Source organism: Acanthopagrus latus, chromosome 6, assembly GCF_904848185.1.
Source record: "Acanthopagrus latus isolate v.2019 chromosome 6, fAcaLat1.1, whole genome shotgun sequence".
Classification (NCBI taxonomy): Eukaryota; Metazoa; Chordata; class Actinopteri; order Spariformes; family Sparidae; genus Acanthopagrus; species Acanthopagrus latus.
Window position 1 is genome coordinate 23662112 of NC_051044.1, and position 25618 is coordinate 23687729.

General features: G+C 41.0%; 1 protein-coding gene across 4 annotated transcripts; it reads left to right on the plus strand.

Moving 5' to 3' along the window:
- The first annotated feature begins 30 nt into the window (after nucleotides 1–30).
- Nucleotides 31–24071, plus strand: LOC119020616 (interferon-induced GTP-binding protein Mx). Of its 4 annotated transcripts, none has more exons than XM_037100088.1 (13): nucleotides 31–734; nucleotides 16599–16752; nucleotides 20264–20401; nucleotides 20525–20679; nucleotides 20964–21102; nucleotides 21180–21378; nucleotides 21481–21559; nucleotides 21648–21770; nucleotides 22547–22688; nucleotides 22762–22920; nucleotides 23034–23110; nucleotides 23209–23451; nucleotides 23569–24071. In XM_037100088.1, the coding sequence occupies exons 1-13, from the start codon at nucleotides 702–704 to the stop codon at nucleotides 23791–23793; spliced, it is 1866 nt and encodes a 621-aa protein (XP_036955983.1). In that variant the 5' UTR covers nucleotides 31–701; the 3' UTR covers nucleotides 23794–24071. The 4 variants fall into 4 exon arrangements, with proteins under 4 accessions (XP_036955983.1, XP_036955981.1, XP_036955982.1 ...); XM_037100086.1 differs by lacking the exons at nucleotides 16599–16752; nucleotides 20264–20401; nucleotides 20525–20679; ... (7 more) ...; nucleotides 23209–23451; nucleotides 23569–24071 and adding exons at nucleotides 8619–8772; nucleotides 10272–10409; nucleotides 10545–10699; ... (7 more) ...; nucleotides 13305–13592; nucleotides 13710–14768 and having other exon boundaries at nucleotides 108–734; XM_037100085.1 differs by lacking the exon at nucleotides 31–734 and adding an exon at nucleotides 15908–16066 and having other exon boundaries at nucleotides 16214–16752.
- The last annotated feature ends 1547 nt before the right edge of the window (nucleotides 24072–25618 follow it).

Sequence of the window (25618 nt, forward strand, 5' to 3'; positions counted from 1 at the left end):
AGCGGTATTTAAAACAAAGCATCTTCAAGGATTGCTATCCAGAGATACAGAATGTAGCTACAAAGGATGAAATTCATGCATAGTTGTGAATGTGTAGTCATTTAAAGACAGGCTTGGATGACCTCCAGTATTGACCTGGGCGAGGCGTTTTATTTCCCACAAAACCTTAAAATTAAGGCAGTGAAAAATGAAGAAATTCAAACTGTTGGTTGCACGAAATTACATTACTTGACGAAGCGAAACCAGTATCAAGTTCTGAAAACTCGCTTCCTGTTTTTTTTTTTTTTTTTTTTTTGCGGTTGTCGCTGCGGTGAGTTTTCTTTTTGCATACCATTTTTCTCCCTGTCGGCTGTTCCTGTGTTCCTGTGGGTTAGTATCCGATACTAGCGAAGTGAAACCCAAGGAAACGAAACCTAACATACTTTTTTTCTTTATTTATTGCGTGATCCTCCCTCGAAATGCTGACGTTTAAGCACCAAAACTACTCGAAACTGTGTTGCCACACATGACGAGAAAAACAAGCAAACAGGCCGATTAAAAAAAAAAACCCTAAAGTATAAAACTTGAAGGGGGCGTGTGTCCTGTAGCCTGCGAGTCAAAGTTAGTACGGAAACCGCTGCTGCAGTCAGAGACAGCTCACATCCAGCTGTTGACTCCTTCCTAAACACAGTATCTTCACAGCGGACAAGAAGTTGAGCAGCATGAACACTCTGAACCAGCAGTATGAGGAGAGGGTTCGTCCCTGCATCGACCTCATCGACTCTCTCCGCTCTCTGGGTGTAGAGAGGGACTTGGCGCTGCCTGCCATCGCCGTGATCGGAGACCAAAGCTCGGGGAAGAGCTCGGTGCTGGAGGCGCTGTCAGGGGTGGCTCTGCCGAGAGGGAGCGGTGAGCCATTACTAAACGCTCTTTAGTGTTGCCTTTTACACATTAACTAAAAATACAGCGCTTTTACACACAAAAAAAGTGCGGGTTGATTGTGCTGGGCCATAATTCTGGATTGTTTGGGGTACTGTAAACACACTGTTGGGTTGTTCGTGCTGGGTCAAATTGGTTGTAGGGGTTAATTCCCAGCTAAACAGCTGGTTGGGTTAATTTGACCCAACTGCAGGTGCATTCATTTTCCCGCTCATCCTTTGTTCGTGGACCCTTTCTGGATCCTTTGATTGCAGTCAGAGGTCCACACAGCACAACAGACAGTGGACAGGATTTTATTGTAAGTTAATATGGATAAGGTTATGTGTTTAATAAGCTGTGGTAATGGCATGAGCTTAAGCTCACTTCAGTATAAAAATAAATAATGTACAATATTTGATTATGGTGGGGGGTTAGGCCCTAACCCTAACCCTTTTTAATAAATAAACATTTGTCAAATGTCATTGAATTACAGTGGCCTTTTTGTATGTGTTTTTATAATTATGGTATATTATTATTATTATTATTATTATTATTATTATTATTATCTAACATAAGCAGTAAGGCAATGAGATAGGAAAACAAGTATTTAACCCAGCAATAGAGTTCAATCACCCAGTAAGTTAGGTCAAATTAACAACCCAGCATCTGGGTTACACAGTAAAACCCAGCACTTGGGTCAAACCAACCCAGCGCATGTTCTGTCCCATAGTGACCCAGCGCCTGGGTTAAGGTTAGGAGGAAGAAATTAATCAAGATATTCCAACTTAAACAAAAATGTTCAGTCTGGCAGTTTTATTGTATGAAATCCATTAAAATCCCCTTTAACCCTGTTGAATCACAGACAGAAAATGCCCAATAAACAACCATTCTGATTGAGCATGTAATGTATCATTCTTTTCATATTTCGTACAGAATTAAATGTCCATCCATCCATTATCTGTACATTATACGTACGCCGCTTAATCCTCTGCAGGGTCGCGGGGAGAATTAAATGTGATATACTTAAATATGCATAGATACATAGGCACCACCAGCTGTAAATCATGCACTGTGTGGGACTCGGTGGTAGTTTTTTCACTTTCATTCACATTGTCCCTTCTGGCATGGCTTTTTCAGAGTTTAGCAGAAGTTTTAAGAAGTATACTGGATTTCAAAAATTTGTATTGTACGCTTTTTTTTTAATACAGGCATTGTGACAAGATGTCCTCTGGAACTGAAGATGAAGAGAAAGAAGGAAGGAGAGAAATGGCACGGGAGGATAAGCTACAACGACTACATGGAAGAGCTGGATGACCCTGCATATGTGGAGGAAAGCATTAGAGAAGGTGGAGTAAAGTGCATTTTTAAATGTCACTCTTAAAAGCACATTAAAGTTCATCATCCCCATGTTCACACCACGCTCTCTCTCTCCAGCTCAGGATGAAATGGCCGGGGTCGGGTCGGGGATCAGTGGTGACCTCATCAGTCTGGAGATCGCCTCTCCTGATGTTCCTGACCTGACGCTCATTGACCTTCCCGGCATCGCCAGGGTGGCTGTAAAGGGACAACCAGAGAACATCGGAGAACAGGTGTGGATGCTCAGCACTTATTACTCTGAGTGTGATTGAACATCTTGATGGATTGCCATGAAATCGGACGCGAACAGTTGTGGTTTTTCGAACAATGAATCCTAATGACTTTGGCCATCCCCGATTATAGTCCCAGCTCGCAGGTCACTTTTCATGAGCTTCTAAGCTTCTAACGCTTCACTTAGCCCTGGAAATTACAGTGGGAAAGGCTGCTTTAGTCTGAAGCTAATCAGCTGGACATGCTAACGGTTGCAGCTTAAGTCAGAAGGATAAAAAAACACAGTGTAACTCACTCCTCATGTATTTGCTCCACCTTCATGCAACGTTGCCTTTAAATATAGCTCCATGTGAGCAGCTTAAACATATAAATTAAAAATTTGATAGCCATACCATGCTAAGTTAGTAACTAAGCTATGACTGGACAGTCGCTGCTCAGTGGAGGGATCTAGCAAAGGTTTAGTTACTCACAAGATACTTGAGATAACTGAAATGGCAGACCCATAAAATACTGCACTATGATTTGTCTCCATTCCTGTCCATCAAAAACTGGATTTCTTGTGTGTAATGGCTATTAGAGCGTAACAGGACATTTAAAGGTGGTGTAGAGTTAAAATGTCTTTGTTTGTGATTTGATTACGACCAAACACAATGGCAACTGATAATGTTGCAGATTATAACTTTAAACTTAAATCTGGATTGATACTTTCAGATAAAGAGACTGATCCAGAGTTTCATCACAAAACAAGAAACTATCAGCTTGGTGGTTGTTCCAAGCAACGTTGACATAGCAACCACAGAGGCTCTGAAGATGGCACAGGAAGTGGATCCTGATGGAGAGAGGACTTTGGGTAAACAAAGTTGATTTTTGAAAAGGGACACTTTGCCAAGTTTCTTTTAGATAGTTCACTATTTCTCTCGCTCTCGCTCTCTCTCTCACTCGCTCTCTCGCTCCCCCTCCCTCCCTCCCTCTCTCAGGTATCTTGACCAAGCCTGATCTGGTGGACAAAGGCACAGAAGGGACGGTGGTTGACATCGTCCACAATGAGGTCATCCACCTGAAGAAGGGCTACATGATCGTCAAGTGCCGGGGTCAGAAGGAGATCACAGAGAAGGTGTCTCTCACTGAGGCAACGGAAAGAGAGGAAGCCTTCTTCAAAGGTCATGAGTGTTTCCAGTAAGTTCATTCCTTTCGGTCAATTATGCGAACAGCTGTTTTCGACAGGTTGTGCAGCTGGTACTCAGTAACTCCTTATTTTTGCTGCAGCGTTCTTTATAACGAAGGCCACGCCACTGTTCCTAAATTAGCTGAAAAACTCACACTTGAGCTGGTGCATCATATCCAGGTAAATACTTCCTGGTGCTCCAGTTTCACGGTTCACTATGGACCCATTTACCCACTTCATGTGTCTAAGATCTGACCCTGTGGGATTTGTAGATGTCTCTGCCTCGGCTGGAGGATCAGATTGAGAAGAAACTAGCACAGATTCATGCAGAGCTGGTGAAATATGGCGACGGACTTCCATCCGATGCAGCCGAGAGACTCGTCTTTCTCATTGATGTGAGTTCGCCACAGCAGCTGCCACTTTTCACGCTCACAAAATGCTGCACTGCCTAAGAAACTTGAAAAACAAATTTTCCCCTCTTCTTTTATCTGATCCTGTTATATTTTAGAGAGTGACTGCATTTACACAGGATGCCATCAGCCTTGCTGCAGGGGAGGAACTCAGAAGCCTCAAAATATTTTCCATGCTAAGGCGAGTGTTTGCAGTGTGGAAAGGGACCATAGACCAGTGTGGGGTAAAGTGTAAGTGCGTCCACATCTCAGACATAATATCACTTTAGATGTCTTTTGTTTGCCTTCGGCACTACAAAACTGTATATGTAAAGTTAACTATTACGTACGGTTGTAAAATGTTGTTTTATAAATGCCGTTGTCTTTATTGATATGTAAAAAGCAACCTATTTAACATCTCCAAACATGAAACGATGGCAACTCTGGCTCCCAAGCCTTGTTACAAAGCTGGAACCAACTGTTTTTCCACAGAGATAAACAAAATAATCGTGTCAGACGCAACAAAGATTTTTAAATGACTGATTCACAATCATGATAATGTTTTTAAGGAAGAGAGACAATCTGTGGATTTATTGTATTTTCTTAATGATTATTCTACATAAAAATGTTACCAGTGTTACCTTTACGTTTTGCTCCAGATTGCTGTAATGACCGCCATAACCAAGTTTTGACTGACTTCCCTCCTTTCTCAAATTCATCCCTGCCGCAGTCAACTGGAATATTGAGAAACAGGTGGCCGAGTATGAGAGGAAGTACCGCGGAAGAGAACTGCCGGGGTTCGTCAACTACAAGACCTTCGAGGGCATGGTCAAGGAGCAGATCAAACAGCTGGAAGAGCCTGCTGTCCTGAAACTAAAGGAAGTGTCAGGCATGTCTTCAGCACTTAGTCAGTTTGAGTTATTTGATCTTATGTTGCTCACACTGTGCCTGATTTTGTTTGTTTTGTTTTTTCATTTTTGTTTTTATTTTAGAAATTGTGAAGGAAGAGCTGTTTAAGATGGCGGAGAGAAGCTTTGTTGGATTCCCTCATCTCATCAGAATAGCTAAGGTGTCGTTTTCCTCATCCGTTGCCATACTGCTGTACACATACGAAAAAACGTTGAACATCTACTGACATGTAATACATGTTGCTGTCCTTTAGGTGAAGATCGAAGCCATCAGGAAGGAGAAGGAGATTACAGCAGAGGCCCTGCTGAGGACTCAGTTTAGGATGGAGTCAATTGTTTACACTCAGGACTCTGCGTACAGCAAGAAGTTGGGGAAGCGGAAGAGAGAACCTGAAAAAGTTACCAGCTTTTTCAATGACAGTGTGGCCACCCTGACAGAGATGACCAAACACCTCAAATCCTACTACCAAGTAAGTCTACATGCTGTACATTCTTATACATCACACACACACACACACATTTGTGTGATACGGGGGTCGGGGGAAAAAAAATGTTTTGGAACACCCCTGCATCAGGTCTCGTCTCATAATCAGATATAGACATTGTCCTTACTGTTAGAGTAACCTGGGTGAATGTTGGCTACAGAGCTAACAAGGAGTGTTAGTTAGCAACCAAAGGTGATGCAGGTGTGTCATAATGTAAAACAAAATAGACTATAGACCAAAAACAGAGGTGTCATTTATATTAAGTTCAATACTCAAACATTTTTATCTAGCAGTGTAACATTTAGGTATATGTACAAGGAGCATTAGATACAGATAATACTGATATTGTTGTGACATGCACAGATACAGCTTTGCATTACTGACTCCTTTCCAAACCACAGATTGCTGGCAGGCGTCTGGCTGACCAGATCCCCCTGGTGATCCTCTACCAGTTGGTGCAGGAGTTCACCGTCCAGCTGCAGAGGGAGATGCTGCAGGTGATTCAGGACAAGGAGAAAGCCGAGTCCCTGCTCGAAGAGGAGTCTGGCATCAGAGCCAAGAGAGTCAACCTTCAGAATCGCCAAGAGCGCTTGAAGAAGGCACGCGCTCTGTTGATGGAGTTCAGTATGAACATGTACAGCTTCAGCAAAACACAGCTGCAGTGCTAACCAGACTGGTATTAGGAGAGGCCGATTAATTATTTAGTCTTTCTGTTCCTTTTGCTCGTGTTTCATATAATGATTCCAATTTTTGTCTCATGTGCCCAGTTCTCGCATTCAGTGGTCTTAATTTCTGAATGACAGGCAACATAGACAGTGGGGTATATAAGGTTCACAAAATATAGCAATACCAAATAGTAGCAACATATTATTCTTCCTAGTGTGTTCAGGACGAAAGGAGCCTGTTTGCTAATAAGCACATATAAGGTATGCAGATTTGTTAGTTCAGTGCTGATGACGTCAGCTGTTAACCTGTTGCAGGTGTTAGCCCAGAGCTGTGAAACCATGTGTTGCAGATTGTGTTATCAAAATAAAACTGAAAACATTGTTCAAACTCCTCTTGTATCTCCAATGCCAGTCTTTAATTTTAGTGGATCTTTTTAGTCGATGCCTCAAATACAAACTGCCTTCATACAATTTTAACAAAAATGTTAATTTACATTTGTGTTTTTTGTTTTTTTTTTAAATTCATTTTCACTCATGGAGAGAAGGCTACAAGTAACGCATTATTACTTCATACAGCGGGGGTGATTATTCACAGCACATGGGCATCCTTACCTTACAACAGCTTCAGCATCATGCTAATGGTGTCAGGGTTGGGTTAAAAAGGGAAGACTATGGAAGGGGAAGGTGGACCCAAACGCAGTACACACAGGAGGCAAAGATTAAGAGGAACGAAAAGCGAGCCTTAATAAAGCAAAAGCCGAAATGCAAAAAACCAAGGCAGACAAAACAGGACAAAAAGCAAAGTAACAACCGAATCAACCAGGTAAAGTAACAACTTAAAGGGCAAGACAAAGTAGCAACAGAAAACAGCTAGACAAAGTACAAATCAAAAAATCAAAGTTCAACTCAAACATGGAAAACACAAAACCAAGACATACCAAACTGGACAGGAGCATGGAGGAAACAGAAAACAATGACCAGACAAGGAGTGAGGGGAACACAGAGACTAAATACACAGACACTAATGACATGACGAGGAACAGGTGAGGAGAGAGGCGGAAGGAAGCCAGGTGTGATGATGAGGGGGAGGAGCACAGAGGAACAGACCAGGAGGGAACAAGACAACAGATAGAGGGAGCCAGAGGGGAGAACATAGGAGAAACTTAAAGGACACATGAGGGCATGGAAAAATCAAGACATGAGACACAAGACATGGAAAAACAAAACACAGAACACAACAAGACATAGAAAAAAGGACATGAATCAAAACCCAAAAACCAGAAACAAAGGACAACACAAACAGTCATGACAAATGGTACAGTGTCTTGTTACAGGATGAATGATGTCTCTGTCTCAGCCACTCTGCCCCCCCATCATGTTTCCACACAGTGTAACATACAGTGGTTACTTCATCATACACGTTTTTAACACAATACTGTTACGACATGATGAGTTTTGTTTGTAGTCAGCTCCTACATCACACCTGACAATGTGTCGCAGACCTGGGATTTGTGTTTACAACAGTGATGTCGCATTCAAACTATGGGGCCAATTTCCTCCTAATGTTACTTTAAAGCATGCATGTGTCAGTTTTATAGATTTAGTGTATTTCATTTTGGAGCAGCTGCTATATGCTGTTTATGTAATTACTGATTACTCTGACAAATAATTGTATTGTATTTTTATTCTTACTGAGCCCAAAATATGTATATAATCCATAATATGGATTACTCACAGTTAAGACTGCATACATTGAAAGTGAGTGTGTAATTTGAATTTACATTTTAGAAATTTCCAATAGGTCAACATGTAAAACATTTGTGTGTGTGTGGGTCAGTATACTGGAAAACAAACAGGAAGGGGACCTCTAGCCTAGCTAATTTAGATATGACAGTGAGTGCTCCCCATTTAAAATGAGCTCTGGATATTGTTACCTAACAAAAATCTCTACTAATTAGAGTTATTATTGTGGCACTCTGTTTGTCCTCAGGGGGATTAATTAGAGGACAAACAGAGTGCCGAAATACACAGGACCGACAACAGGTGGAACAGTAGAAAAAGACACACACATCCTAAGGCAGAACAATATAAAGGGAGAGTACATGAAAATGACTGTACTAACATATGATACTTTGTATGATGGTATGGTGTGGATGTTTGAGCTTCACGCTGCGCTGTTACTATGAGCTGATCTGGTTTATTTACGACTTTTAATATTTGGAGGTTCAGTATGAGTCTAATGTGAAACTTAGTGTGATATGGAAACTCAAAGATTGAGAAATTACAGTGAATGTTACTCGGGCACACAAGAATGGAAAGTGAAGGTGGCAGCTGGCAGAGAAAAGGGAAAGTCAAGGAAGCGAAACCTAAACTCAGTGAAATATCCGCGGTGTGTACCTGGCTGTCACTCCAGCATCTGCTGCCGAGGGCTCCGGACCCTGAACTCACCTCAAGTCAACTCATCTGAGAGCAGAGAAGAAGTGAGCAGCATGAACACTCTGAACCAGCAGTATGAGGAGAGGGTTCGTCCCTGCATCGACCTCATCGACTCTCTCCGCTCTCTGGGTGTAGAGAGGGACTTGGCGCTGCCTGCCATCGCCGTGATCGGAGACCAAAGCTCGGGGAAGAGCTCTGTGCTGGAGGCGCTGTCAGGGGTGGCTCTGCCGAGAGGGAGCGGTGAGTTACAGTCACTGACACTCTTTTATTACAGCTGCAGGCTATTAACCAGGACTCATGAGCGTCATAAGTCCAGTTTAGACGATGTATTTTATTTTTATTCTTTGTGGGAAAAGTATGCAGTAATGGGGCAGCGGAACCAAGCTGAGAAGCACTGACACATTATCAGCTGATATCTGATGTGTTATCCGTCCTGCACTTTCAGGAGCCAGACTGGATGTGTATTACAGATTCAGTTATTCCCAGTGATAAAGAACATTTCTGATTCCCACAGCATCATTCCGCCATAATGACGTCACGTTTGGCGTTATGGGTGTAGTGTAGGTGAGTCCAAATAAGAAGTAATTGTGGCAGTAACGAGTTTTTATTAGTAGCACAAGTACAAAACAACCCTTTTCTTGGCTGCCAGGATCCACAACACAACAACAGGTAGTTACTTCCTCATTTCTTGTTTCTTACTCACCATCTCTCAGTGCCACTTTGTGGCAGAACGAGACGACAGGAATGTAAGTGAACACAGCAGTGGGCATCTTTTATAGTGTATCAAATTTGTTTTAAACTCGGATTTATAATCTGTTCAACCAGTGATTGACGTGTCAGTAACCGGGTTGACAAAACACACATGCACGTTGATTATATGTGGGAAAAGATACAGAAATAAAAAATAAGATGGCCCGAGATGGCACTGCACATTTTTGTGAGTCATTCATCTCAGCTTCTTAATCCTGCTACCCCTGTGTTGTCTCCATTTGGGCCCTCACCTTGTTTGCCAAACTATAAAAGAACAAACTAAAGGGGAGCTTTATTACACTCAAAGTTGAATGATACACAAAAAGTAAGAGTCCAGGAAAACCAAAACTGAGTTAAAAAGAAAAGACAAGGGCAAAGTTCAAATGAACGAAAAACACCGTGAACAAAAACCAGGAACTGAAAAGCAATGCGCAACACATGATGGCACAATTTCTAAATAAAACAGGAAACACAAGAACAGAAGCTACAGAATCATTCAGCCAGGCTAGTGGCTCTTTGAGCTAATGATTGAACGCCAACATGCTCAAAATGTGTCACCTACATATCCATGAGTTTCAAATGTAGTCCTACATCTGCCATGTTGGGGACCCACAGGTGTTTCAAACTAATTAATTAGTTATACGCCAATCAGAAACACAACTCAAATTGAAACGCCTGTGTTGGTCTCCAACATGGCAGAAAAATGAATAGAACATGAATGAAACTCATGAATAGAGCCACACCACAGAAATCTTTCTTTTTACGCTCGGGTCATGGAGGGTAAGATATTGAAACTGGTGTTGGAATTCTCTAGCACATTTTTTAAAGCATTTATTATATTATACCCTGAACATATTTTCTCTGAAATATTGATCCCACGTTTATAAAGATCTGTCTGAGGTGCCCTACTGCTTTTCATTATTTCATCAAACACAGTGGATTACTTAAGATTGTATCCCTCTCTCCCTTATTCACATTTTCTGATGCAGGCATTGTTACAAGATGTCCACTGGAACTGAAGATGAAGAGAAAGAAGGAGGGAGAGGAGTGGTACGGAAAGATAAGCTACCAGGACCACGAGGAAGAGCTTGATGACCCCGCAGATGTGGAGAAAAAAATTCGAGAAGGTGCGGTGAATGGCAAACTTGAACATCTCTGTCAAAAGTTGAGCACTGATGGAGCAAGCTACTGATTTTTTGAAGGTTTCTGTGTTCAGCACTTCATCTTTTGTAAACATCACACACCACGCTCTCTCTCTCCAGCTCAGGATGAAATGGCCGGGGTCGGGGTGGGGATCAGTGATGAGCTCATCAGTCTGGAGATCGCCTCTCCTGATGTTCCTGACCTGACGCTCATTGACCTGCCCGGCATCGCCAGGGTGGCTGTAAAGGGACAACCAGAGAACATCGGAGAACAGGTGTGATTATTCAGAGTCCACAAGACTGTCAACAGTTTACATAGGGACACTTTCTTTGGTAGATGATGAAGGTTCTCAGTCATCCAGGTCATGCTACATCTAGGTGATCGTAGGCAACAGGACTTGTTCAGTGTCTTGAAGACGTTTCACCTCTCATCCAAGAGGTTTCTGCAGTTCTAGCTACCTGGAGAGGAGCTGGCAGGCTTCTAAGCCCTGAGTGGGAGTGTTCTTACAGAGTCGTTGAGGACAAGTGTGAGTACTGAGTTTAGAGTCGTCAGGGACACGTGTGGGTCATTGATCCAATTGGCCTTCATGTGGGTTGCTAAGGCTAGGTGAGCCCAGGTGTGAATGGTTCTTACGTAGTCTGAAAAGAGTACGATAAGTGGACTATAAGTAATGTCTTAGATCACCTCCTCTGTTCAAAGACAGTCGTTCCAGTGTGACATAGATGGATTTGTTTACTCCCTTTTCACACCATCTGTCTTCTCTGGCCAAGATGTTTACATTGTTGTTCTCAAAAGAATGATTTTTTCCCCTTCAGATGTATGTGAACAGCCAAGTCTTGACCAGAGGAGTTGGCCCTCTTGTGTTGTGCCATTTGATTATGGAGAGGTTGTTTTATCTTATTCAAGATCCTCCAGAGTTCCTCAGATGTTCCAGCGACATAGGGAATGACGATGTTGTTATGTTTTTTCATCTCCTCCTCTGTGTCTGCTCTAAATCTTTTAGCAGGTTTAACAAAGGTCCAGTTTGGGTAGCCACAGGTTTGTCCTGTTGCCTACGATACAGCACCTAGACTTTCTTTGATCCAAGGCTATGTGTGAACAGTGAGGTCAAACCGGGGTCCTGTGTTTCACACTCATGGGATTGGGGATGTTGTGTAGCAACATCTCATGAATGAATGACTTCCCATGACCATTTCACTAACAAGACACGGAGGCCATGCTTTTATATCCTCATGGGGCTGCTCGTAAGGCTATAGACTTTTAGTGTGATATACAATATGAATTTATCATTTCAGATAAAAAGGCTGATCCAGAAGTTCATCACAAGACAAGAAACTATCAGCTTGGTGGTTGTTCCAAGCAATGTGGACATAGCAACCACAGAGGCTCTGAAGATGGCACAGGAAGTGGATCCTGATGGAGAGAGGACTTTGGGTAAACAAAGCTGATTTTAGAAAAGGGACACTTTGCCACGCTACTTTTAGATAGTTCACTATTTGTCTCTCTCTCAGGTATCTTGACCAAGCCTGATCTGGTGGACAAAGGCACAGAGGAGACGGTGGTTGACATCGTCCACAATGAGGTCATCCACCTGAAGAAGGGCTACATGATCGTCAAGTGCCGGGGTCAGAAGGAGATCACAGAGAGGGTGTCTCTCACTGAGGCAACGGAAAGAGAGAAAGCCTTCTTCGAAGGTCATCTGCATTTCCAGTAAGTTCATTCCTTTTGGGTAATTTTAACAAATATTTTCATATGATTCGCTAAAGCTGTGATTTACATTATATACTCAATGGATTTATATTCTTGCTGTAGAACTCTCTACAATGACGGCCATGCCACTGTTCCTAAACTGGCTGAGAAACTCACACTTGAGCTGGTGCATCACATTGAGGTAAATTCTTACTTTGTTACAGTCACAGTTTACTGTGTGTTTTGTTGACTTTAGTTGTTTAAGTTTTTACTTGGGTAATTTGCAGAAATCTCTGCCTCGACTGGAGGAGCAGATAGAGGAGAAACTAGCACAGACTCGTGCAGAGCTCGAGAGATATGGCAATGGACCTCCATCTGATGCAGCTGAGAGAGTCGTCTTCTTCATTGACGTGAGCACCCTTAACCTTCATATAATTTCCCTGGCTACAAAGACAAAAGCTCACCAAAAATATGAAGTTGTCTTTGAGTATTTTTAAATAAACATAAAACACCTGCTGTCAAATGTGTGCTGCAGAAAGTGACAGCTTTCAGTCAGGATGCCATCAGTCTGACCACAGGAGAAGAACTCAAGTGTGGAGACAGACTTAACATCTTTTCTACACTCAGACGGGAGTTCAGGAAGTGGATTGTCCATCTGGACCACTCGGGAGAAAAATGTAAGTGTATCATTTGATCTGGTCTACAGCTGTCCAGCAGCAGGACGCTGACATATATGTTTGTTCATTTCAGTTAATGAGAGGATTGAGAAGGAGGTGGAGGAGTATGAAGAGAGGTACCGTGGAAGAGAACTGCCAGGCTTCATCAACTACAAGACCTTTGAGTTTATGATCAAGGAGCAGATCAAACAGCTGGAAGAGCCGGCTGTCAAGAGACTCAAAGACATAGCAGGTATATGATTGGATGTATGGAAGACTTCACACTGTCTTTTATTATCATACAACCACCAATGGTGGACTCAATAGACTTACTTGCTTTAACTTCTTGTATTTGTTTTCATTCAGATGCTGTGAGGAAGGTGTTCATACAGCTGGCCCAGAGCAGCTTTGCTGGACTTCCTAACCTTGTGAAAACAGCCAAGGTAGAAATCATCCAAGAGTTTGATAGTGACAGATAGTCACTGTTTGTATTTTGGCTCTTAAAATTGAATTTTCATATTTTTTTCACCTTAGGCAAAGATCGAAGCCATAAAGCAAGAAAAGGAGTCTACTGCTGAATCTATGCTGAGAACCCAGTTCAAGATGGAGCTGCTTGTTTACTCTCAGGACAGGACCTACAGCAGCAGCTTGAGTGACTGCAAGAGAGAGGAGGATGAAGAGGAGGAGGAGAGAGAGTTACGCAACAGCCACCCACATCTTAAAAAGGCACCAATGTCAATTAGTCAGTGGACTATTGGGAACCGCAACGATAATCATGCAACACTGAAGGAGTTGATGCTGCACCTGAAATCGTATTACAAAGTAAGTTTAGAGGGGTGACTCATGAACATTAACAGACACAGAGAAGTTTTGACAGAGGTTTACACATTTTAAATGACTGAATGTCTGTCAAACTTTTCTCTCCTTTTCCTCATTCAGATTGCGAGCCAGCGTCTGGCTGATCAGATACCGCTGGTGATCCGCTACCAGATGTTGCAGGAGTCTGCTATCCAGCTGCAGAGGGAGATGGTGCAGGTGCTTCAGGACAAGGAGAATTCAGAGCTCTTGCTGAAGGAGGATTTTGACATCGGCACCAAGAGGGCTGCTTTGCAAAGTCGCCTCAAACGCCTCACACGGGCCCGTGCGTACCTGGCTGAGTTCTAGACGAGGTCAAGGCCTGACAAAATGAGATTACTGTACCGCTTTCACTTGTCAAATAGTGCAGAGTAGCAGTGGTTGTGGGATTATAATACCATTATTTGTGCTATGTCCTGTAAAATGGAGGGATTTGCTCTCAGTGTATCAATTCGATCAGAAGAGGCATATGGGGAGTTGTTTAAATGTACTGTAATATGCACTCCTATTATTGTAAAACAAACAACAAAATATAGAGTATTTTTTAATGTCTGCTATTCGTCACAATGAAAAATCATTAATAGGAGGAGATTATAGGAACAGAGTGTGTAATCTCATACCATGTTTCTGAGATATCAATAGTTCACTCCCAGTGAATATTATCATATTTAAACACTTTAAAGGGTATTTAAGTTGATAAAGGTGCACCAGGCAGTTTTGTGGAAGAAACTTTAATCAGAAAAGAAAGATCTTTATTGACTGATCTTTTAGAAAATAAATGATATTTTTTATGACTGAATAAACAAACTGACCTTAAAGGACAACAAAATGTCATACTTTATAGTTGGCAGACCCCGCCACCTTTTGAGCTTTAAATAGTGTTCTGGGGACCGTATTATCCTCTGAGAACAGCTTGTTTATTCAGTTACGGGAAAAAAGGAGCTATTTCTGGCTTTGAATTCTTACCTCATCAATATAATATTTTATAATATATGAAAATTCTGAGACTTCATTTCTTCACCTAAACTACACTGTGCACCTTTAATAGTGCTTAAAGTATAGTTACAGACTTAAAAATGATCTGTATGCATATTTTTCATATTTGTTCATATCTGTTTGAATAAAAAAAATATTTTGCTTGAATCGATCGTCTCATTCTTCTCTTCCAGCTTGCTTTTAGAGTCAAATCAAAGAAAGTATTCTTCCCTGCTTGCTACATATTTGTCACATAGCATAGCATAACAATAGGCTACTTTAAAGAAAATGATACAACATGAACTGATCTACAACTGCAGTCAGCAGCAACATCAAACATGTTCAGTCCAAAGTTTCAAGAAGCATTGCAGTCATACACAAAGCAAAACAATTACTGGATCATAATTCTCTTCGCACACTGTACTGTTCACTGGTCTTGCCATATATGCATTACTGCGCTGAGGTCTGGGGAAACACTTACAAAACTTCATTACGGTCACTTACTATCCTGCAGAAAAGAGCAATAAGGACTATTCATAAGGTCAGCTACTTGGAACATACAAATCCACTTTTTATACAATCAAAACTACTGAAATTCACTGACATTGTGTCTTACCAAACAGCAATTATCATGTATAAGGCAAAAAACAGACAATTACCAGAAAATATCCAGAATTTATTTAGAAATCGGGAGGGAGGTTATCAATTAAGAGGGGAACATAACTTCAAAAGAATAAACAGACGAACAACCTTGAAAAGTTTCTGTATATCTATTGCTGGTGTCAAGCTATGGAACAACCTAAGTGAGGAACTCAAGCAAAGTCCAAATATCAACCAGTTCAAGAAAATGTATAAACACATGTTATTTAGCAGGTATAATGGATAATGGTCATTAATGAGTATTGGTGATTATCATTTATTAATTGATGTGGCATGGTGATGAAAGGTAAAGAATGTGGATGTGTGTGTGTGTTTTTGTGTGTGTGTGTGTATGTGTGTGTGGGTATATATGTGTGTATGTAGATATTTGTATGGGTATGTATGTATGTATGTATATATATATATATATATGTATATATGTATTAATTTCATTTAGACAAAGGGGTGAGAGCTAACAAGCTATGCTTCTTCTCACTCCTTTTCGCATATGTCATTTATTTTACTTTTTATCATATTATTTTGCTTCCTCAAAATCTTCATTTCCATATGATGTTGTACAAATAATTTGTTAAACTGCAATCAGAATTTAAAAAAAAAAAGAAAGAAAGAAAGAAAAAAATTATCAAAATGATGATTCCTACCATCCTGTTGTCTCAGGACTGTACTGCAGCACCCTCGTGTGGTTGTACACGGGACATTCCTGTTTAAACAAACTACACATTCCCTTCTGCTTCAGTTCCATCAACAGGTAGATGATCAGCCGACCTCAGCCACGAAGGAGCCGCATCAGTGATTTAAGTACAAAGGTGATTCAGTTCTGACCTCCAGACCAGTGATCCATCAATGATGAATATGTAGATTTTTTTCTGACACTAATGCGTATCAATATTTCCATCTCAATAACTTATATTAGTATGTTATCAATGCCAGCCTGATGTGTCTCCTCCATACAGAGCTCTTCCAACATGCAGTCCTTGTCAGCCTGGACACCTCAGTTAACTATACCAGATAAAGTTAACAGTTCAAAAGTTAAATGAACAGAGGTCTAAAGAGAAACACCGTTAGTTCCTCCACATTTTCTAGACGCCACAGATGAAATGGATCAACATTTAGATGACGCAAAGGACTGCATCGGTTCTGCTGGTGTTCATCCCATTACCAGAAAGGAAACGAAACCTAAACTCAGTGAAATATCCGCGGTGTCTGCCCGGCTGCCACTCCAGCATCTGCTGCCGAGGACTCCGGACGCTGAACTCACCTGAAGTGCACGCAGCTCATCTGATAGCGGACAAGAAGTTGAGCAGCATGAACACTCTGAACCAGCAGTATGAGGAGAGGGTTCGTCCCTGCATCGACCTCATCGACTCTCTCCGCTCTCTGGGTGTAGAGAGGGACTTGGCGCTGCCTGCCATCGCCGTGGTCGGAGACCAAAGCTCGGGGAAGAGCTCGGTGCTGGAGGCGCTGTCAGGGGTGGCTCTGCCGAGAGGGAGCGGTGAGTTACAGTCACTGACACTCTTTTATTACAGCTGTAGGCTATTCAAACACCAGGACTCATGACTTAAGTGCTAGGAGTCAAATCTATCTATCTATCTATCTAGCTCAGTTGTGGTCTCCTCCTGACCAGTGACCAAAAAAAGGATTTTCCCTTCTCGATGCTGCGCAGTGTTCACCAGTTTCATTTTGACCATTTACCTTTTGGTGCAGAGATCTGATTGTGTGTGTGTGTGTGTGTGTGTGTGTGTGTGTGTGTGTGTGTGTGTGTGTGTGTGTTGTTTTTTTTTCAGTTGCTTTGAGTAGGACTTCTCATCAACAACAACAATTATTTTCTCGGCCAAATACATGTGTCCGGATCATGAACTGTTCATTTCCATAACAAAGCTATTTGGTTCCATTAAAATCCCTGTGTTCCAATAAATAAAGTTTTTCATGTCCCATGATGCCTTGTGTGGACGAGAAGTTGCAAAACGGCTACCAGGTAAGATCATCTTTCAAGTTCTTCCAGTAGATATGTTAAAAATTGTAATTTTATACACCCCTTGGCACACTACTACTGTTCATTACCATAACAGGGTATATTTAAAATAGTTTTGTAGAGAATTATTTTATATTCTGTGGAAAAGTAACTTTTATAGAGCCAAACTGTTAGTGAAAATATTTCTGCCCAGTCATGCTAGCTATGCTAATTATTGCTAGTAACATGGAACTGCCATTCACTACCATAATGTTCTGCATTCATTACCGTAACACATTCAAAGCTGTTACAGTAATGAAATGAAGTCTTATGGTATTTTATTATATATGTATAATCAGGGCTACAGATTTTGTGGTTCATTTTCTAGGGGTTATACTGTACTGTAGCAGCATTCATTCTCATATCTACTAACTACCTAACTAGCTGTAGCCATTTTAGCTAATTTATATATATTTTTTCTTTAAAAATTCATAAAAAATTACAGGAATGGGTTACAGATTTACTTGGGTAACACTTTACAGTAAGGGTCCCTTAATTAACATTAGTTAGTACATTATTAAGCATTAATTAACTGTTTAGAGATATATTAATATATAATTAATATATATATTAATATATCAATATATTACTATGTATTACTTAGGATTAGGAAACACATTAATCAGTGTAGCCTACTAGTAAGCAGTTAATTGATGTTTGCTACTCAAAGTTAGTTAATAAATTATTAAGTAATAATAAAAGTTGAATAATGTAATTAGTTGTCATTATGTATGTATTACTCAGCAGTAATTAACACATTAGTTTATATATTAATGCTTGATAATGTACTAACGTTAATTAAGGGACCCTTATTGTAAAGTGTTACCATATTAGAAATATACTTGTATCAAGACTGGCGGTATTCTATAATTTTGTATAACCTTTGTAATTAAGATCAGGAGATGTGGCGAAACAAAGAGCAGCCAGAGAAAGGCAAGGGTGGTACTTCAAAGAAAACATCCTGGACCTGATCATGCCAACTACATCGCCGGCCAGGCACCTCAGTGTTGCTGAAGAGATTTCGGCAAAATATAAATAAGGGTATAAATAAGGGAGGGTTGAAAGGGGGTGGAGGGTTGGAAAGTTATTGATTGTTTGATTATTGTATTTGATTATTGTATTGTATTGATTCTTATTCCATTGTATTGATGGAGGTTCTCTTATAAATACATAATGTATTTAGAAGATGCTCTCAATGAATTGAAGATGAATTGAATGTTATTATATACATTGTATTGATTGTAGTTACATGAAACCTTCTGTTATTCTGTTATGAATTGCTCTTGATTTACTGTTTTTTTGGAAAGTCAAGCTTAATTTCTCATTACCCAAGACAATCTAATCATTCCGTACTTCTAATGTGGCCTTACATGATAAACAGTGAAAAAGATTGGACCATATAACCTAATTTGTGAATACTAAAAACATGGCTTCTGTGTATGAATGCCGTGTGAGGTCATTACCGTAACAAAACTTTTCATTACCGTAAAACTTGCTGTATATGTAAATGTTTGGATGGGAATTCAAATTTTATTTTTGTACAGGATTTATTTGTCAAGTCTTTTCAGATTACTGAATTGACATTTTTTATTTATTTGTGAAATTTACACTACAGGAAAGATTTATTGTAAAACATTTAATTTTGTTATGGTAATGAACATAACTAAAATGGTTGTATCAATAAAAACATTTCTGAATGTTTACACTATGTGGCTATTCTGAACTATTAATAGAACATGCATGAAAAAAATAAAAGGTCTACCTTTCGTACATATTCAGTTATCATCAATTGAAAATGTGTGACAGTAATTAACTTATTTGGTCAATGACTCAATAAAACATTCTGAAAATGTATTAAAAAACATGTATTGATCACTCATTTTAATTGAGCCAGTTAATTGAGACCCTACTAATGAGAGAAAAAAATAGCAAAATTGACCTAAAATTGTTTTTGCAAAAGTTAGGACAGTTTCGCGAGAAACATTTCTAGTTCAGATGTCAACATATCCCGGAAATATTCATATGTTAATAACAATAACAAGAAAACAGGTCTCTTGTGTCATGTTAATGTGTATTACTTGCAGTTCGTTTCCTGTTTTGTTTGTGGTATACTCACATCTCCTTCTGTGACAAAGCTCTGTGTGTGTGTTTCCCAACCTATTTGACCTGGTGCGGTCCACAATAACTTGTGGCAACAATGTTTAAATCAGTGCACCATTCAGCTATTTACAAAAACAAAGAATCAACTTGTCACAACGTGCACATCATCAGGTCAGCATTTCAAGGTGTGTTTTTGTGGCAGATATTATATTCATAGGCTTATAATCAGATCAGAACCAGAAAGAAAAGGTGATAATATGATATTATCCAGGTTGATCTGTGAGAAGATTGACATAGTAATAGTTTACTGCCTAACAGGTTCTGCTGTCTTGCACAGTATTAGTCTACTAAAGCAAGCAGCAAAACTGTATGTGACAGCAATTACAAAGTCAACAACAGAGAGAACTGTTAGATGAAAATACCAGCTGACAAAGAGGTAGAGATGGCCCTGGATGATATGTTGCTACTGACGTGATCCACAACAGTTCCTCATACTTGCTGGATTTTATAATGCCTTGTTTTTGTTGTCATTGTAGGACTCTCAGCACCCCAAATAAAGTAGTATTTTTCACCTGTTACCACATTTAGATTACCTAAATCAAACAACACAATAAGAATGTATGGGACAAAGTATCTAAGATGCAATTTTAGTTTTCCATCTTCAGAACACTGTAGCAGACCCACCTCACTAACATCTGCCATCACATAAATCCCTAAATCCTTCTGAATTCTTCCTAACATCTTTCCATGACCTCAGGATGTTTCCCTTCCATATTGATCTCACGTTAATGAGGATGTTATATGAGTTGTCCCACTGATTATCATAATTTCATCAAGCACACTGAATTTCACAAATTTCCTCGTTTTCGTCATACATTCTTTTGTAATTCAGGCATTGTTACAAGATGTCCTCTGGAACTGAAGATGAAGAGAAAGAAGGAGGGAGAGGAGTGGTACGGAAAGATAAGCTACCAGGACCACGAGGAAGAGCTGGACGACCCCACGGATGTGGAGAAAAAGATTCGAGAAGGTGCAGTAAATCTTGAACATCTCTATCAAAAGTCAAATACTGATGGAGCAAGCTGCTGAATTATTGAAGAATTACGTGTTCAGCACTTTTGTAAACATCACACACCACGCTCTCTCTCTCCAGCTCAGGATGAAATGGCTGGGGTCGGGGTGGGGATCAGTGATGACCTCATCAGTCTGGAGATCGCCTCTCCTGATGTTCCTGACCTGACGCTCATTGACCTGCCCGGCATCGCCAGGGTGGCTGTAAAGGGACAACCAGAGAACATCGGAGAACAGGTGTGATTGTTCAGAGTCCACAAGACTGTCAACAGTTTACATAGGGACACTTTCTTTGGTAGGAAGTTGATCCAAGGCTATGTGTGAACAGTGAGGTCAAACTGGGGTCCTGTGTTTCACACTCATGGGATTGGGGATGTTGTGTAGCAACATCTCATGAATGAATGACTTCCCATGACCATTTCACTAACAAGACACGGAGGCCATGCTTTTATATCCTCATGGGGCCGCTAGTAAGGCTATAGACTTTTAGTGTGATGTACAATATGAATTTATCATTTCAGATAAAAAGGCTGATCCAGAAGTTCATCACAAGACAAGAAACTATCAGCTTGGTGGTTGTTCCAAGCAACGTGGACATAGCAACCACAGAGGCTCTGAAGATGGCACAGGAAGTGGATCCTGATGGAGAGAGGACTTTGGGTAAACAAAGCTGATTTTAGAAAAGGGACACTTTGCCACGCTACTTTTAGATAGTTCACTATTTGTCTCTCTCTCAGGTATCTTGACCAAGCCTGATCTGGTGGACAAAGGCACAGAGGAGACGGTGGTTGACATCGTCCACAATGACGTCATCCACCTGAAGAAGGGCTACATGATCGTCAAGTGCCGGGGTCAGAAGGAGATCACAGAGAGGGTGTCTCTCACTGAGGCAACGGAAAGAGAGAAAGCCTTCTTCGAAGGTCATGAGTGTTTCCAGTAAGTTCATTCTTTTTGTTTAATTTTAACAAATATTTTCATATGATTCACCAAAGCTGTGATTTACATTATATACTCAATGGATTTATATTCTTGCTGTAGAACTCTCTACAATGACGGCCATGCCACTGTTCCTAAACTGGCTGAGAAACTCACACTTGAGCTGGTGCATCACATTGAGGTAAATTCTTACTTTGTTACTTTAACAGTTTGCTATACATACGCCGTTTAGTTATAGGTGATACAGTTTTGACTCATGTGATTTGCAGAAATCTCTGCCTCGACTGGAGGAGCAGATAGACGAGAAACTAGCACAGACTCGTGCAGAGCTCGAGAGATACGGCAATGGACCTCCATCTGATGCAGCTGAGAGAGTCGTCTTCCTTATTGATGTGAGAGCACTCACTTTATGTAACATTATCCCGCTTCGAGGCTGCATGGTTCCATTTATTTATCATTAGACAATGCTAGGGTTGCAAAAGGAAACTGGCTTTGAGTCCTTTTGAGCTACATCACCGGAACAAAAACCCCAAACAGTTGAATGAACTGAGGAGTTTTACAGCCTGAGGAATGAAGCGGCTGTGTAGTCTGGTGGTACAGCAAGGTGAACAGACTGTGGCTGGGGTCGGTGTTGTCTTTCAGTTTCCATTGGGATCTGTGACATATCACTTCAGAACTTTAGTTGAATTGAAACAGCTCGCCATTCAGGGCAGGTGAAGAAAAATCAGACTAAGATGACTTATGTTGAAGTAGTGTATAAAACATGTTCATGGAGGAACAAAATAACAGTGCAACTGTATGCACAGACGATGCCATGTTAATCCTGTCGAGTCTCCCCAATGTTATATCTACAGCTCAGAAAAGAATCACTCCCTTACATGGTTATGTGTATAACAATAAATGAGGGAAAGGTTACTGCAGAGTTTCTCGCCTCTGGCCTGGTGAGGAAAAGAGAGGCGATGGGTAGAAGACAGTAAGTCTGCTACCACAGAAATATCGAACAAGATAAAAACACGGGTGAATTCTCATATCTACATGCCCTGCCCTCGTCATAGCAACAACAAAAAATGCGAACCACCAAGATTAATTTGTCATTAAATGATGTTAAGTAAACATGATAAAAAAAACATGATAAACATATTCTTCTGCTGTCACATGTGTGCTGCAGAAGGTAACAGCTTTCACTGAGGATGCCATCAGTCTGACCACAGGAGAAGAACTCAAGTGTGGAGACAGACTTAACATCTTTTCTACACTCAGACGGGAGTTCAGGAAGTGGATTGTCCATCTGGACCACTCGGGAGAAAAATGTAAGTGTATCATTTGATCTGGTCTACAGCTGTCCATCAGCAGGACGCTGACATATATGTTTGTTCATTTCAGTTAATGAGAGGATTGAGAACGAGGTGGAGGAGTATGAAGAGAGGTACCGTGGAAGAGAACTGCCAGGCTTCATCAACTACAAGACCTTTGAGTTTATGATCAAGGAGCAGATCAAACAGCTGGAAGAGCCGGCTGTCAAGAGACTCAAAGACATAGCAGGTATATGATTGGATGTATGGAAGACTTCACACTGTCTTTTATTATCATACAACCACCAATGGTGGACTCAATAGACTTACTTGCTTTAACTTCTTGTATTTGTTTTCTTTCAGATGCTGTGAGGAAGGTGTTCATACAGCTGGCCCAGAGCAGCTTTGCTGGACTTCCTAACCTTGTGAAAACAGCCAAGGTAGAAATCATCCAAGAGTTTGATAGATAGGGGCTGACAGATAGTCACTATTGGTGTTTTGGCTCTGAAAAATTAATTTTCATATTTTTTCACCCTAGGCAAAGATCGAAGCCATAAAGCAAGAAAAGGAGTCTACTGCTGAATCTATGCTGAGAACCCAGTTTGAGATGGAGCTGCTTGTTTACTCTCAGGACAGGATCTACAGCAGCAGCTTGAGTGACTGCAAGAGAGAGGAGGACAAAGAGGAGGAGGAGAGAGAGAAAAGGAAGGGTATTTTGTTCACCATCGACTGTCATGCAACACTGAAGGAGTTGATGCTGCACCTGAAATCGTATTACAAAGTAAGTTTAGAGGGGTGACTCATGAACATTAACAGACACAGAGAAGTTTTGACAGAGGTTTACACATTTTAAATGACTGAATGTCTGTCAAACTTTTCTCTCCTTTTCCTCATTCAGATTGCGAGCCAGCGTCTGGCTGATCAGATTCCGCTGGTGATCCGCTACCAGATGTTGCAGGAGTCTGCTGGCCAGCTGCAGAGGGAGATGGTGCAGGTGCTTCAGGACAAGGAGAATTCAGAGCTCTTGCTGAAGGAGGATTTTGAGATCGGCACCAAGAGGGCTGCTTTGCAAAGTCGCTTCAAACGCCTCACACAGGCCCGTGCGTACCTGGCTGACTTCTAGACGAGGTCAAGGCCTGACAAAATGAGATTACTGTACCGCTTTCACTTGTCAAATAGTGCAGAGTAGCAGTGGTTGTAGAATTGTTATTCTATTATTTATACTATGTTACTACTATACTATGTAAGAAGAGGCATATGGGGAGTTGTTTAGATGTAGTGTAATATGCACTCATATTGTAAAAGAAAAACAAAAAGAAAACTTTGCAAAGACTTTCGTAACACACCACAAAATCATTTAGAGGAAATTAAAAAGGCATACTGTTCAAGTCTCTTACCACTGAGATACACTATATTACCAAAAGTATTCGCTCACCCATTCAAATGATCAGAATCAGGTGTTCTAATCACTTGGCCTGGCCCCAGGTGTATAAATTCAAGCACTCAGGCATGCAGACTGTGAAACAAGACATTTGTGAAAGAATGGGCCGCTCTCAGGAGCTCAGTGAATTCCAGCGTGGAACTGTCATAGGATGCCACTTGTGCAACAAATCCAGTCGTGAAATTTCCTCGCTCCTAAATATTCCACAGTCAACTGTCAGCTCTATTATAACAAAATGGAAGCGTTCGGGAACAACAGCAACTCAGCCACGAAGTGGTAGGCCACGTAAAGTGACGGAGAGGGGTCAGCGGATGCTGAAGCGCATAGTGCAAAGAGGTCGCCGACTTTCTGCACAGTCAATTGCTAGAGAGCTACAAACTTCATGTGACCTTCAGATTAGCCCAAGTACAGTACGCAGAGAGCTTCATGGAATGGGTTTCCATGGCCGAGCAGCTGCAGCCAAGCCACACATCACCAAGTGCAATGCAAGGCGTCGGATGCAATGGTGTAAAGCACGCCGTCACTGGCCTCTAGAGCAGTGGAGACGCGTTCTCTGGAGTGATGAATCACGCTTTTCCATCTGGCAATCTGATGGACGAGTCTGGGTTTGGAGGTTGCCAGGAGAACGGTACATTTCAGATTGCATTGTGCCAACTGTGAAATTTGGTGGAGGAGGAATTATGGTATGGGGTTGTTTTTCAGGAGCTGGGCTTGGCCCCTTAGTTCCAGTGAAAGGAACATTGACTGCTTCAGGATACCAAAACATTTTGGACAATTCCATGCTCCCAACCTTGTGGGAACAGTTTGGAGCGGGCCCCTTCCTCTTCCAACATGACTGTGCACCAGTGCACAAAGCAAGGTCCATAAAGACGTGGATGACAGAGTCTGGTGTGGATGAACTTGACTGGCCTGCACAGAGTCCTGACCTGAACCCGATAGAACACCTTTGGGATGAATTAGAGCGGAGACTGAGAGCCAGGCCTTCTCGACCAACATCAGTGTGTGACCTCACCAATGCGCTTTTGGAAGAATGGTCAGAAATTCCTATAAACACTCTCCTCAACCTTGTGGACAGTCTTCCCAGAAGAGTTGAAGCTGTAATAGCTGCAAAAGGTGGACCGACATCATATTGAATTCTATGAGTTAGGAATGGGATGGCACTTCAGTTCATAGAATGAGTAAAGGCAGGTGAGCGAATACTTTTGGTAATATAGTGTATCAATAGCCCACTCCCAGTAAATATTATGAATTCTTCTTAAAAGAACAGTTTTATACTTTATATTTATATGTAACAATTGGCAATTTTTAAGAAAATAATACAGTGTAAACTGATCTGCGGTGTAATGATCAAAATGACAATTACTACAATCCTGTTCTTTCAGGATTGTACTTCAGCTCCATCGTGTGGTTGGCCACAGGAAACTGTTGTTTAAAACCCAGTTTAAAGATAATCCTTAATTATTAAAAAACTTTACTACACAAATGATAACTAAATGCAAAAACAAAA

Bases quoted from the DNA above. Each gene is read 5' to 3' on its own strand.
- LOC119020616 (XM_037100085.1), top strand. From the start codon at position 16,374: ATGACGCAAAGGACTGCATCGGTTCTGCTGGTGTTCATCCCATTACCA. The intron at 21,771-22,546 runs GTGAGAGCACTC...TGTGTGCTGCAG, and splicing joins GAGTCGTCTTCCTTATTGAT to AAGGTAACAGCTTTCACTGA. The intron at 22,921-23,033 runs GTATATGATTGG...GTTTTCTTTCAG, and splicing joins GAGACTCAAAGACATAGCAG to ATGCTGTGAGGAAGGTGTTC.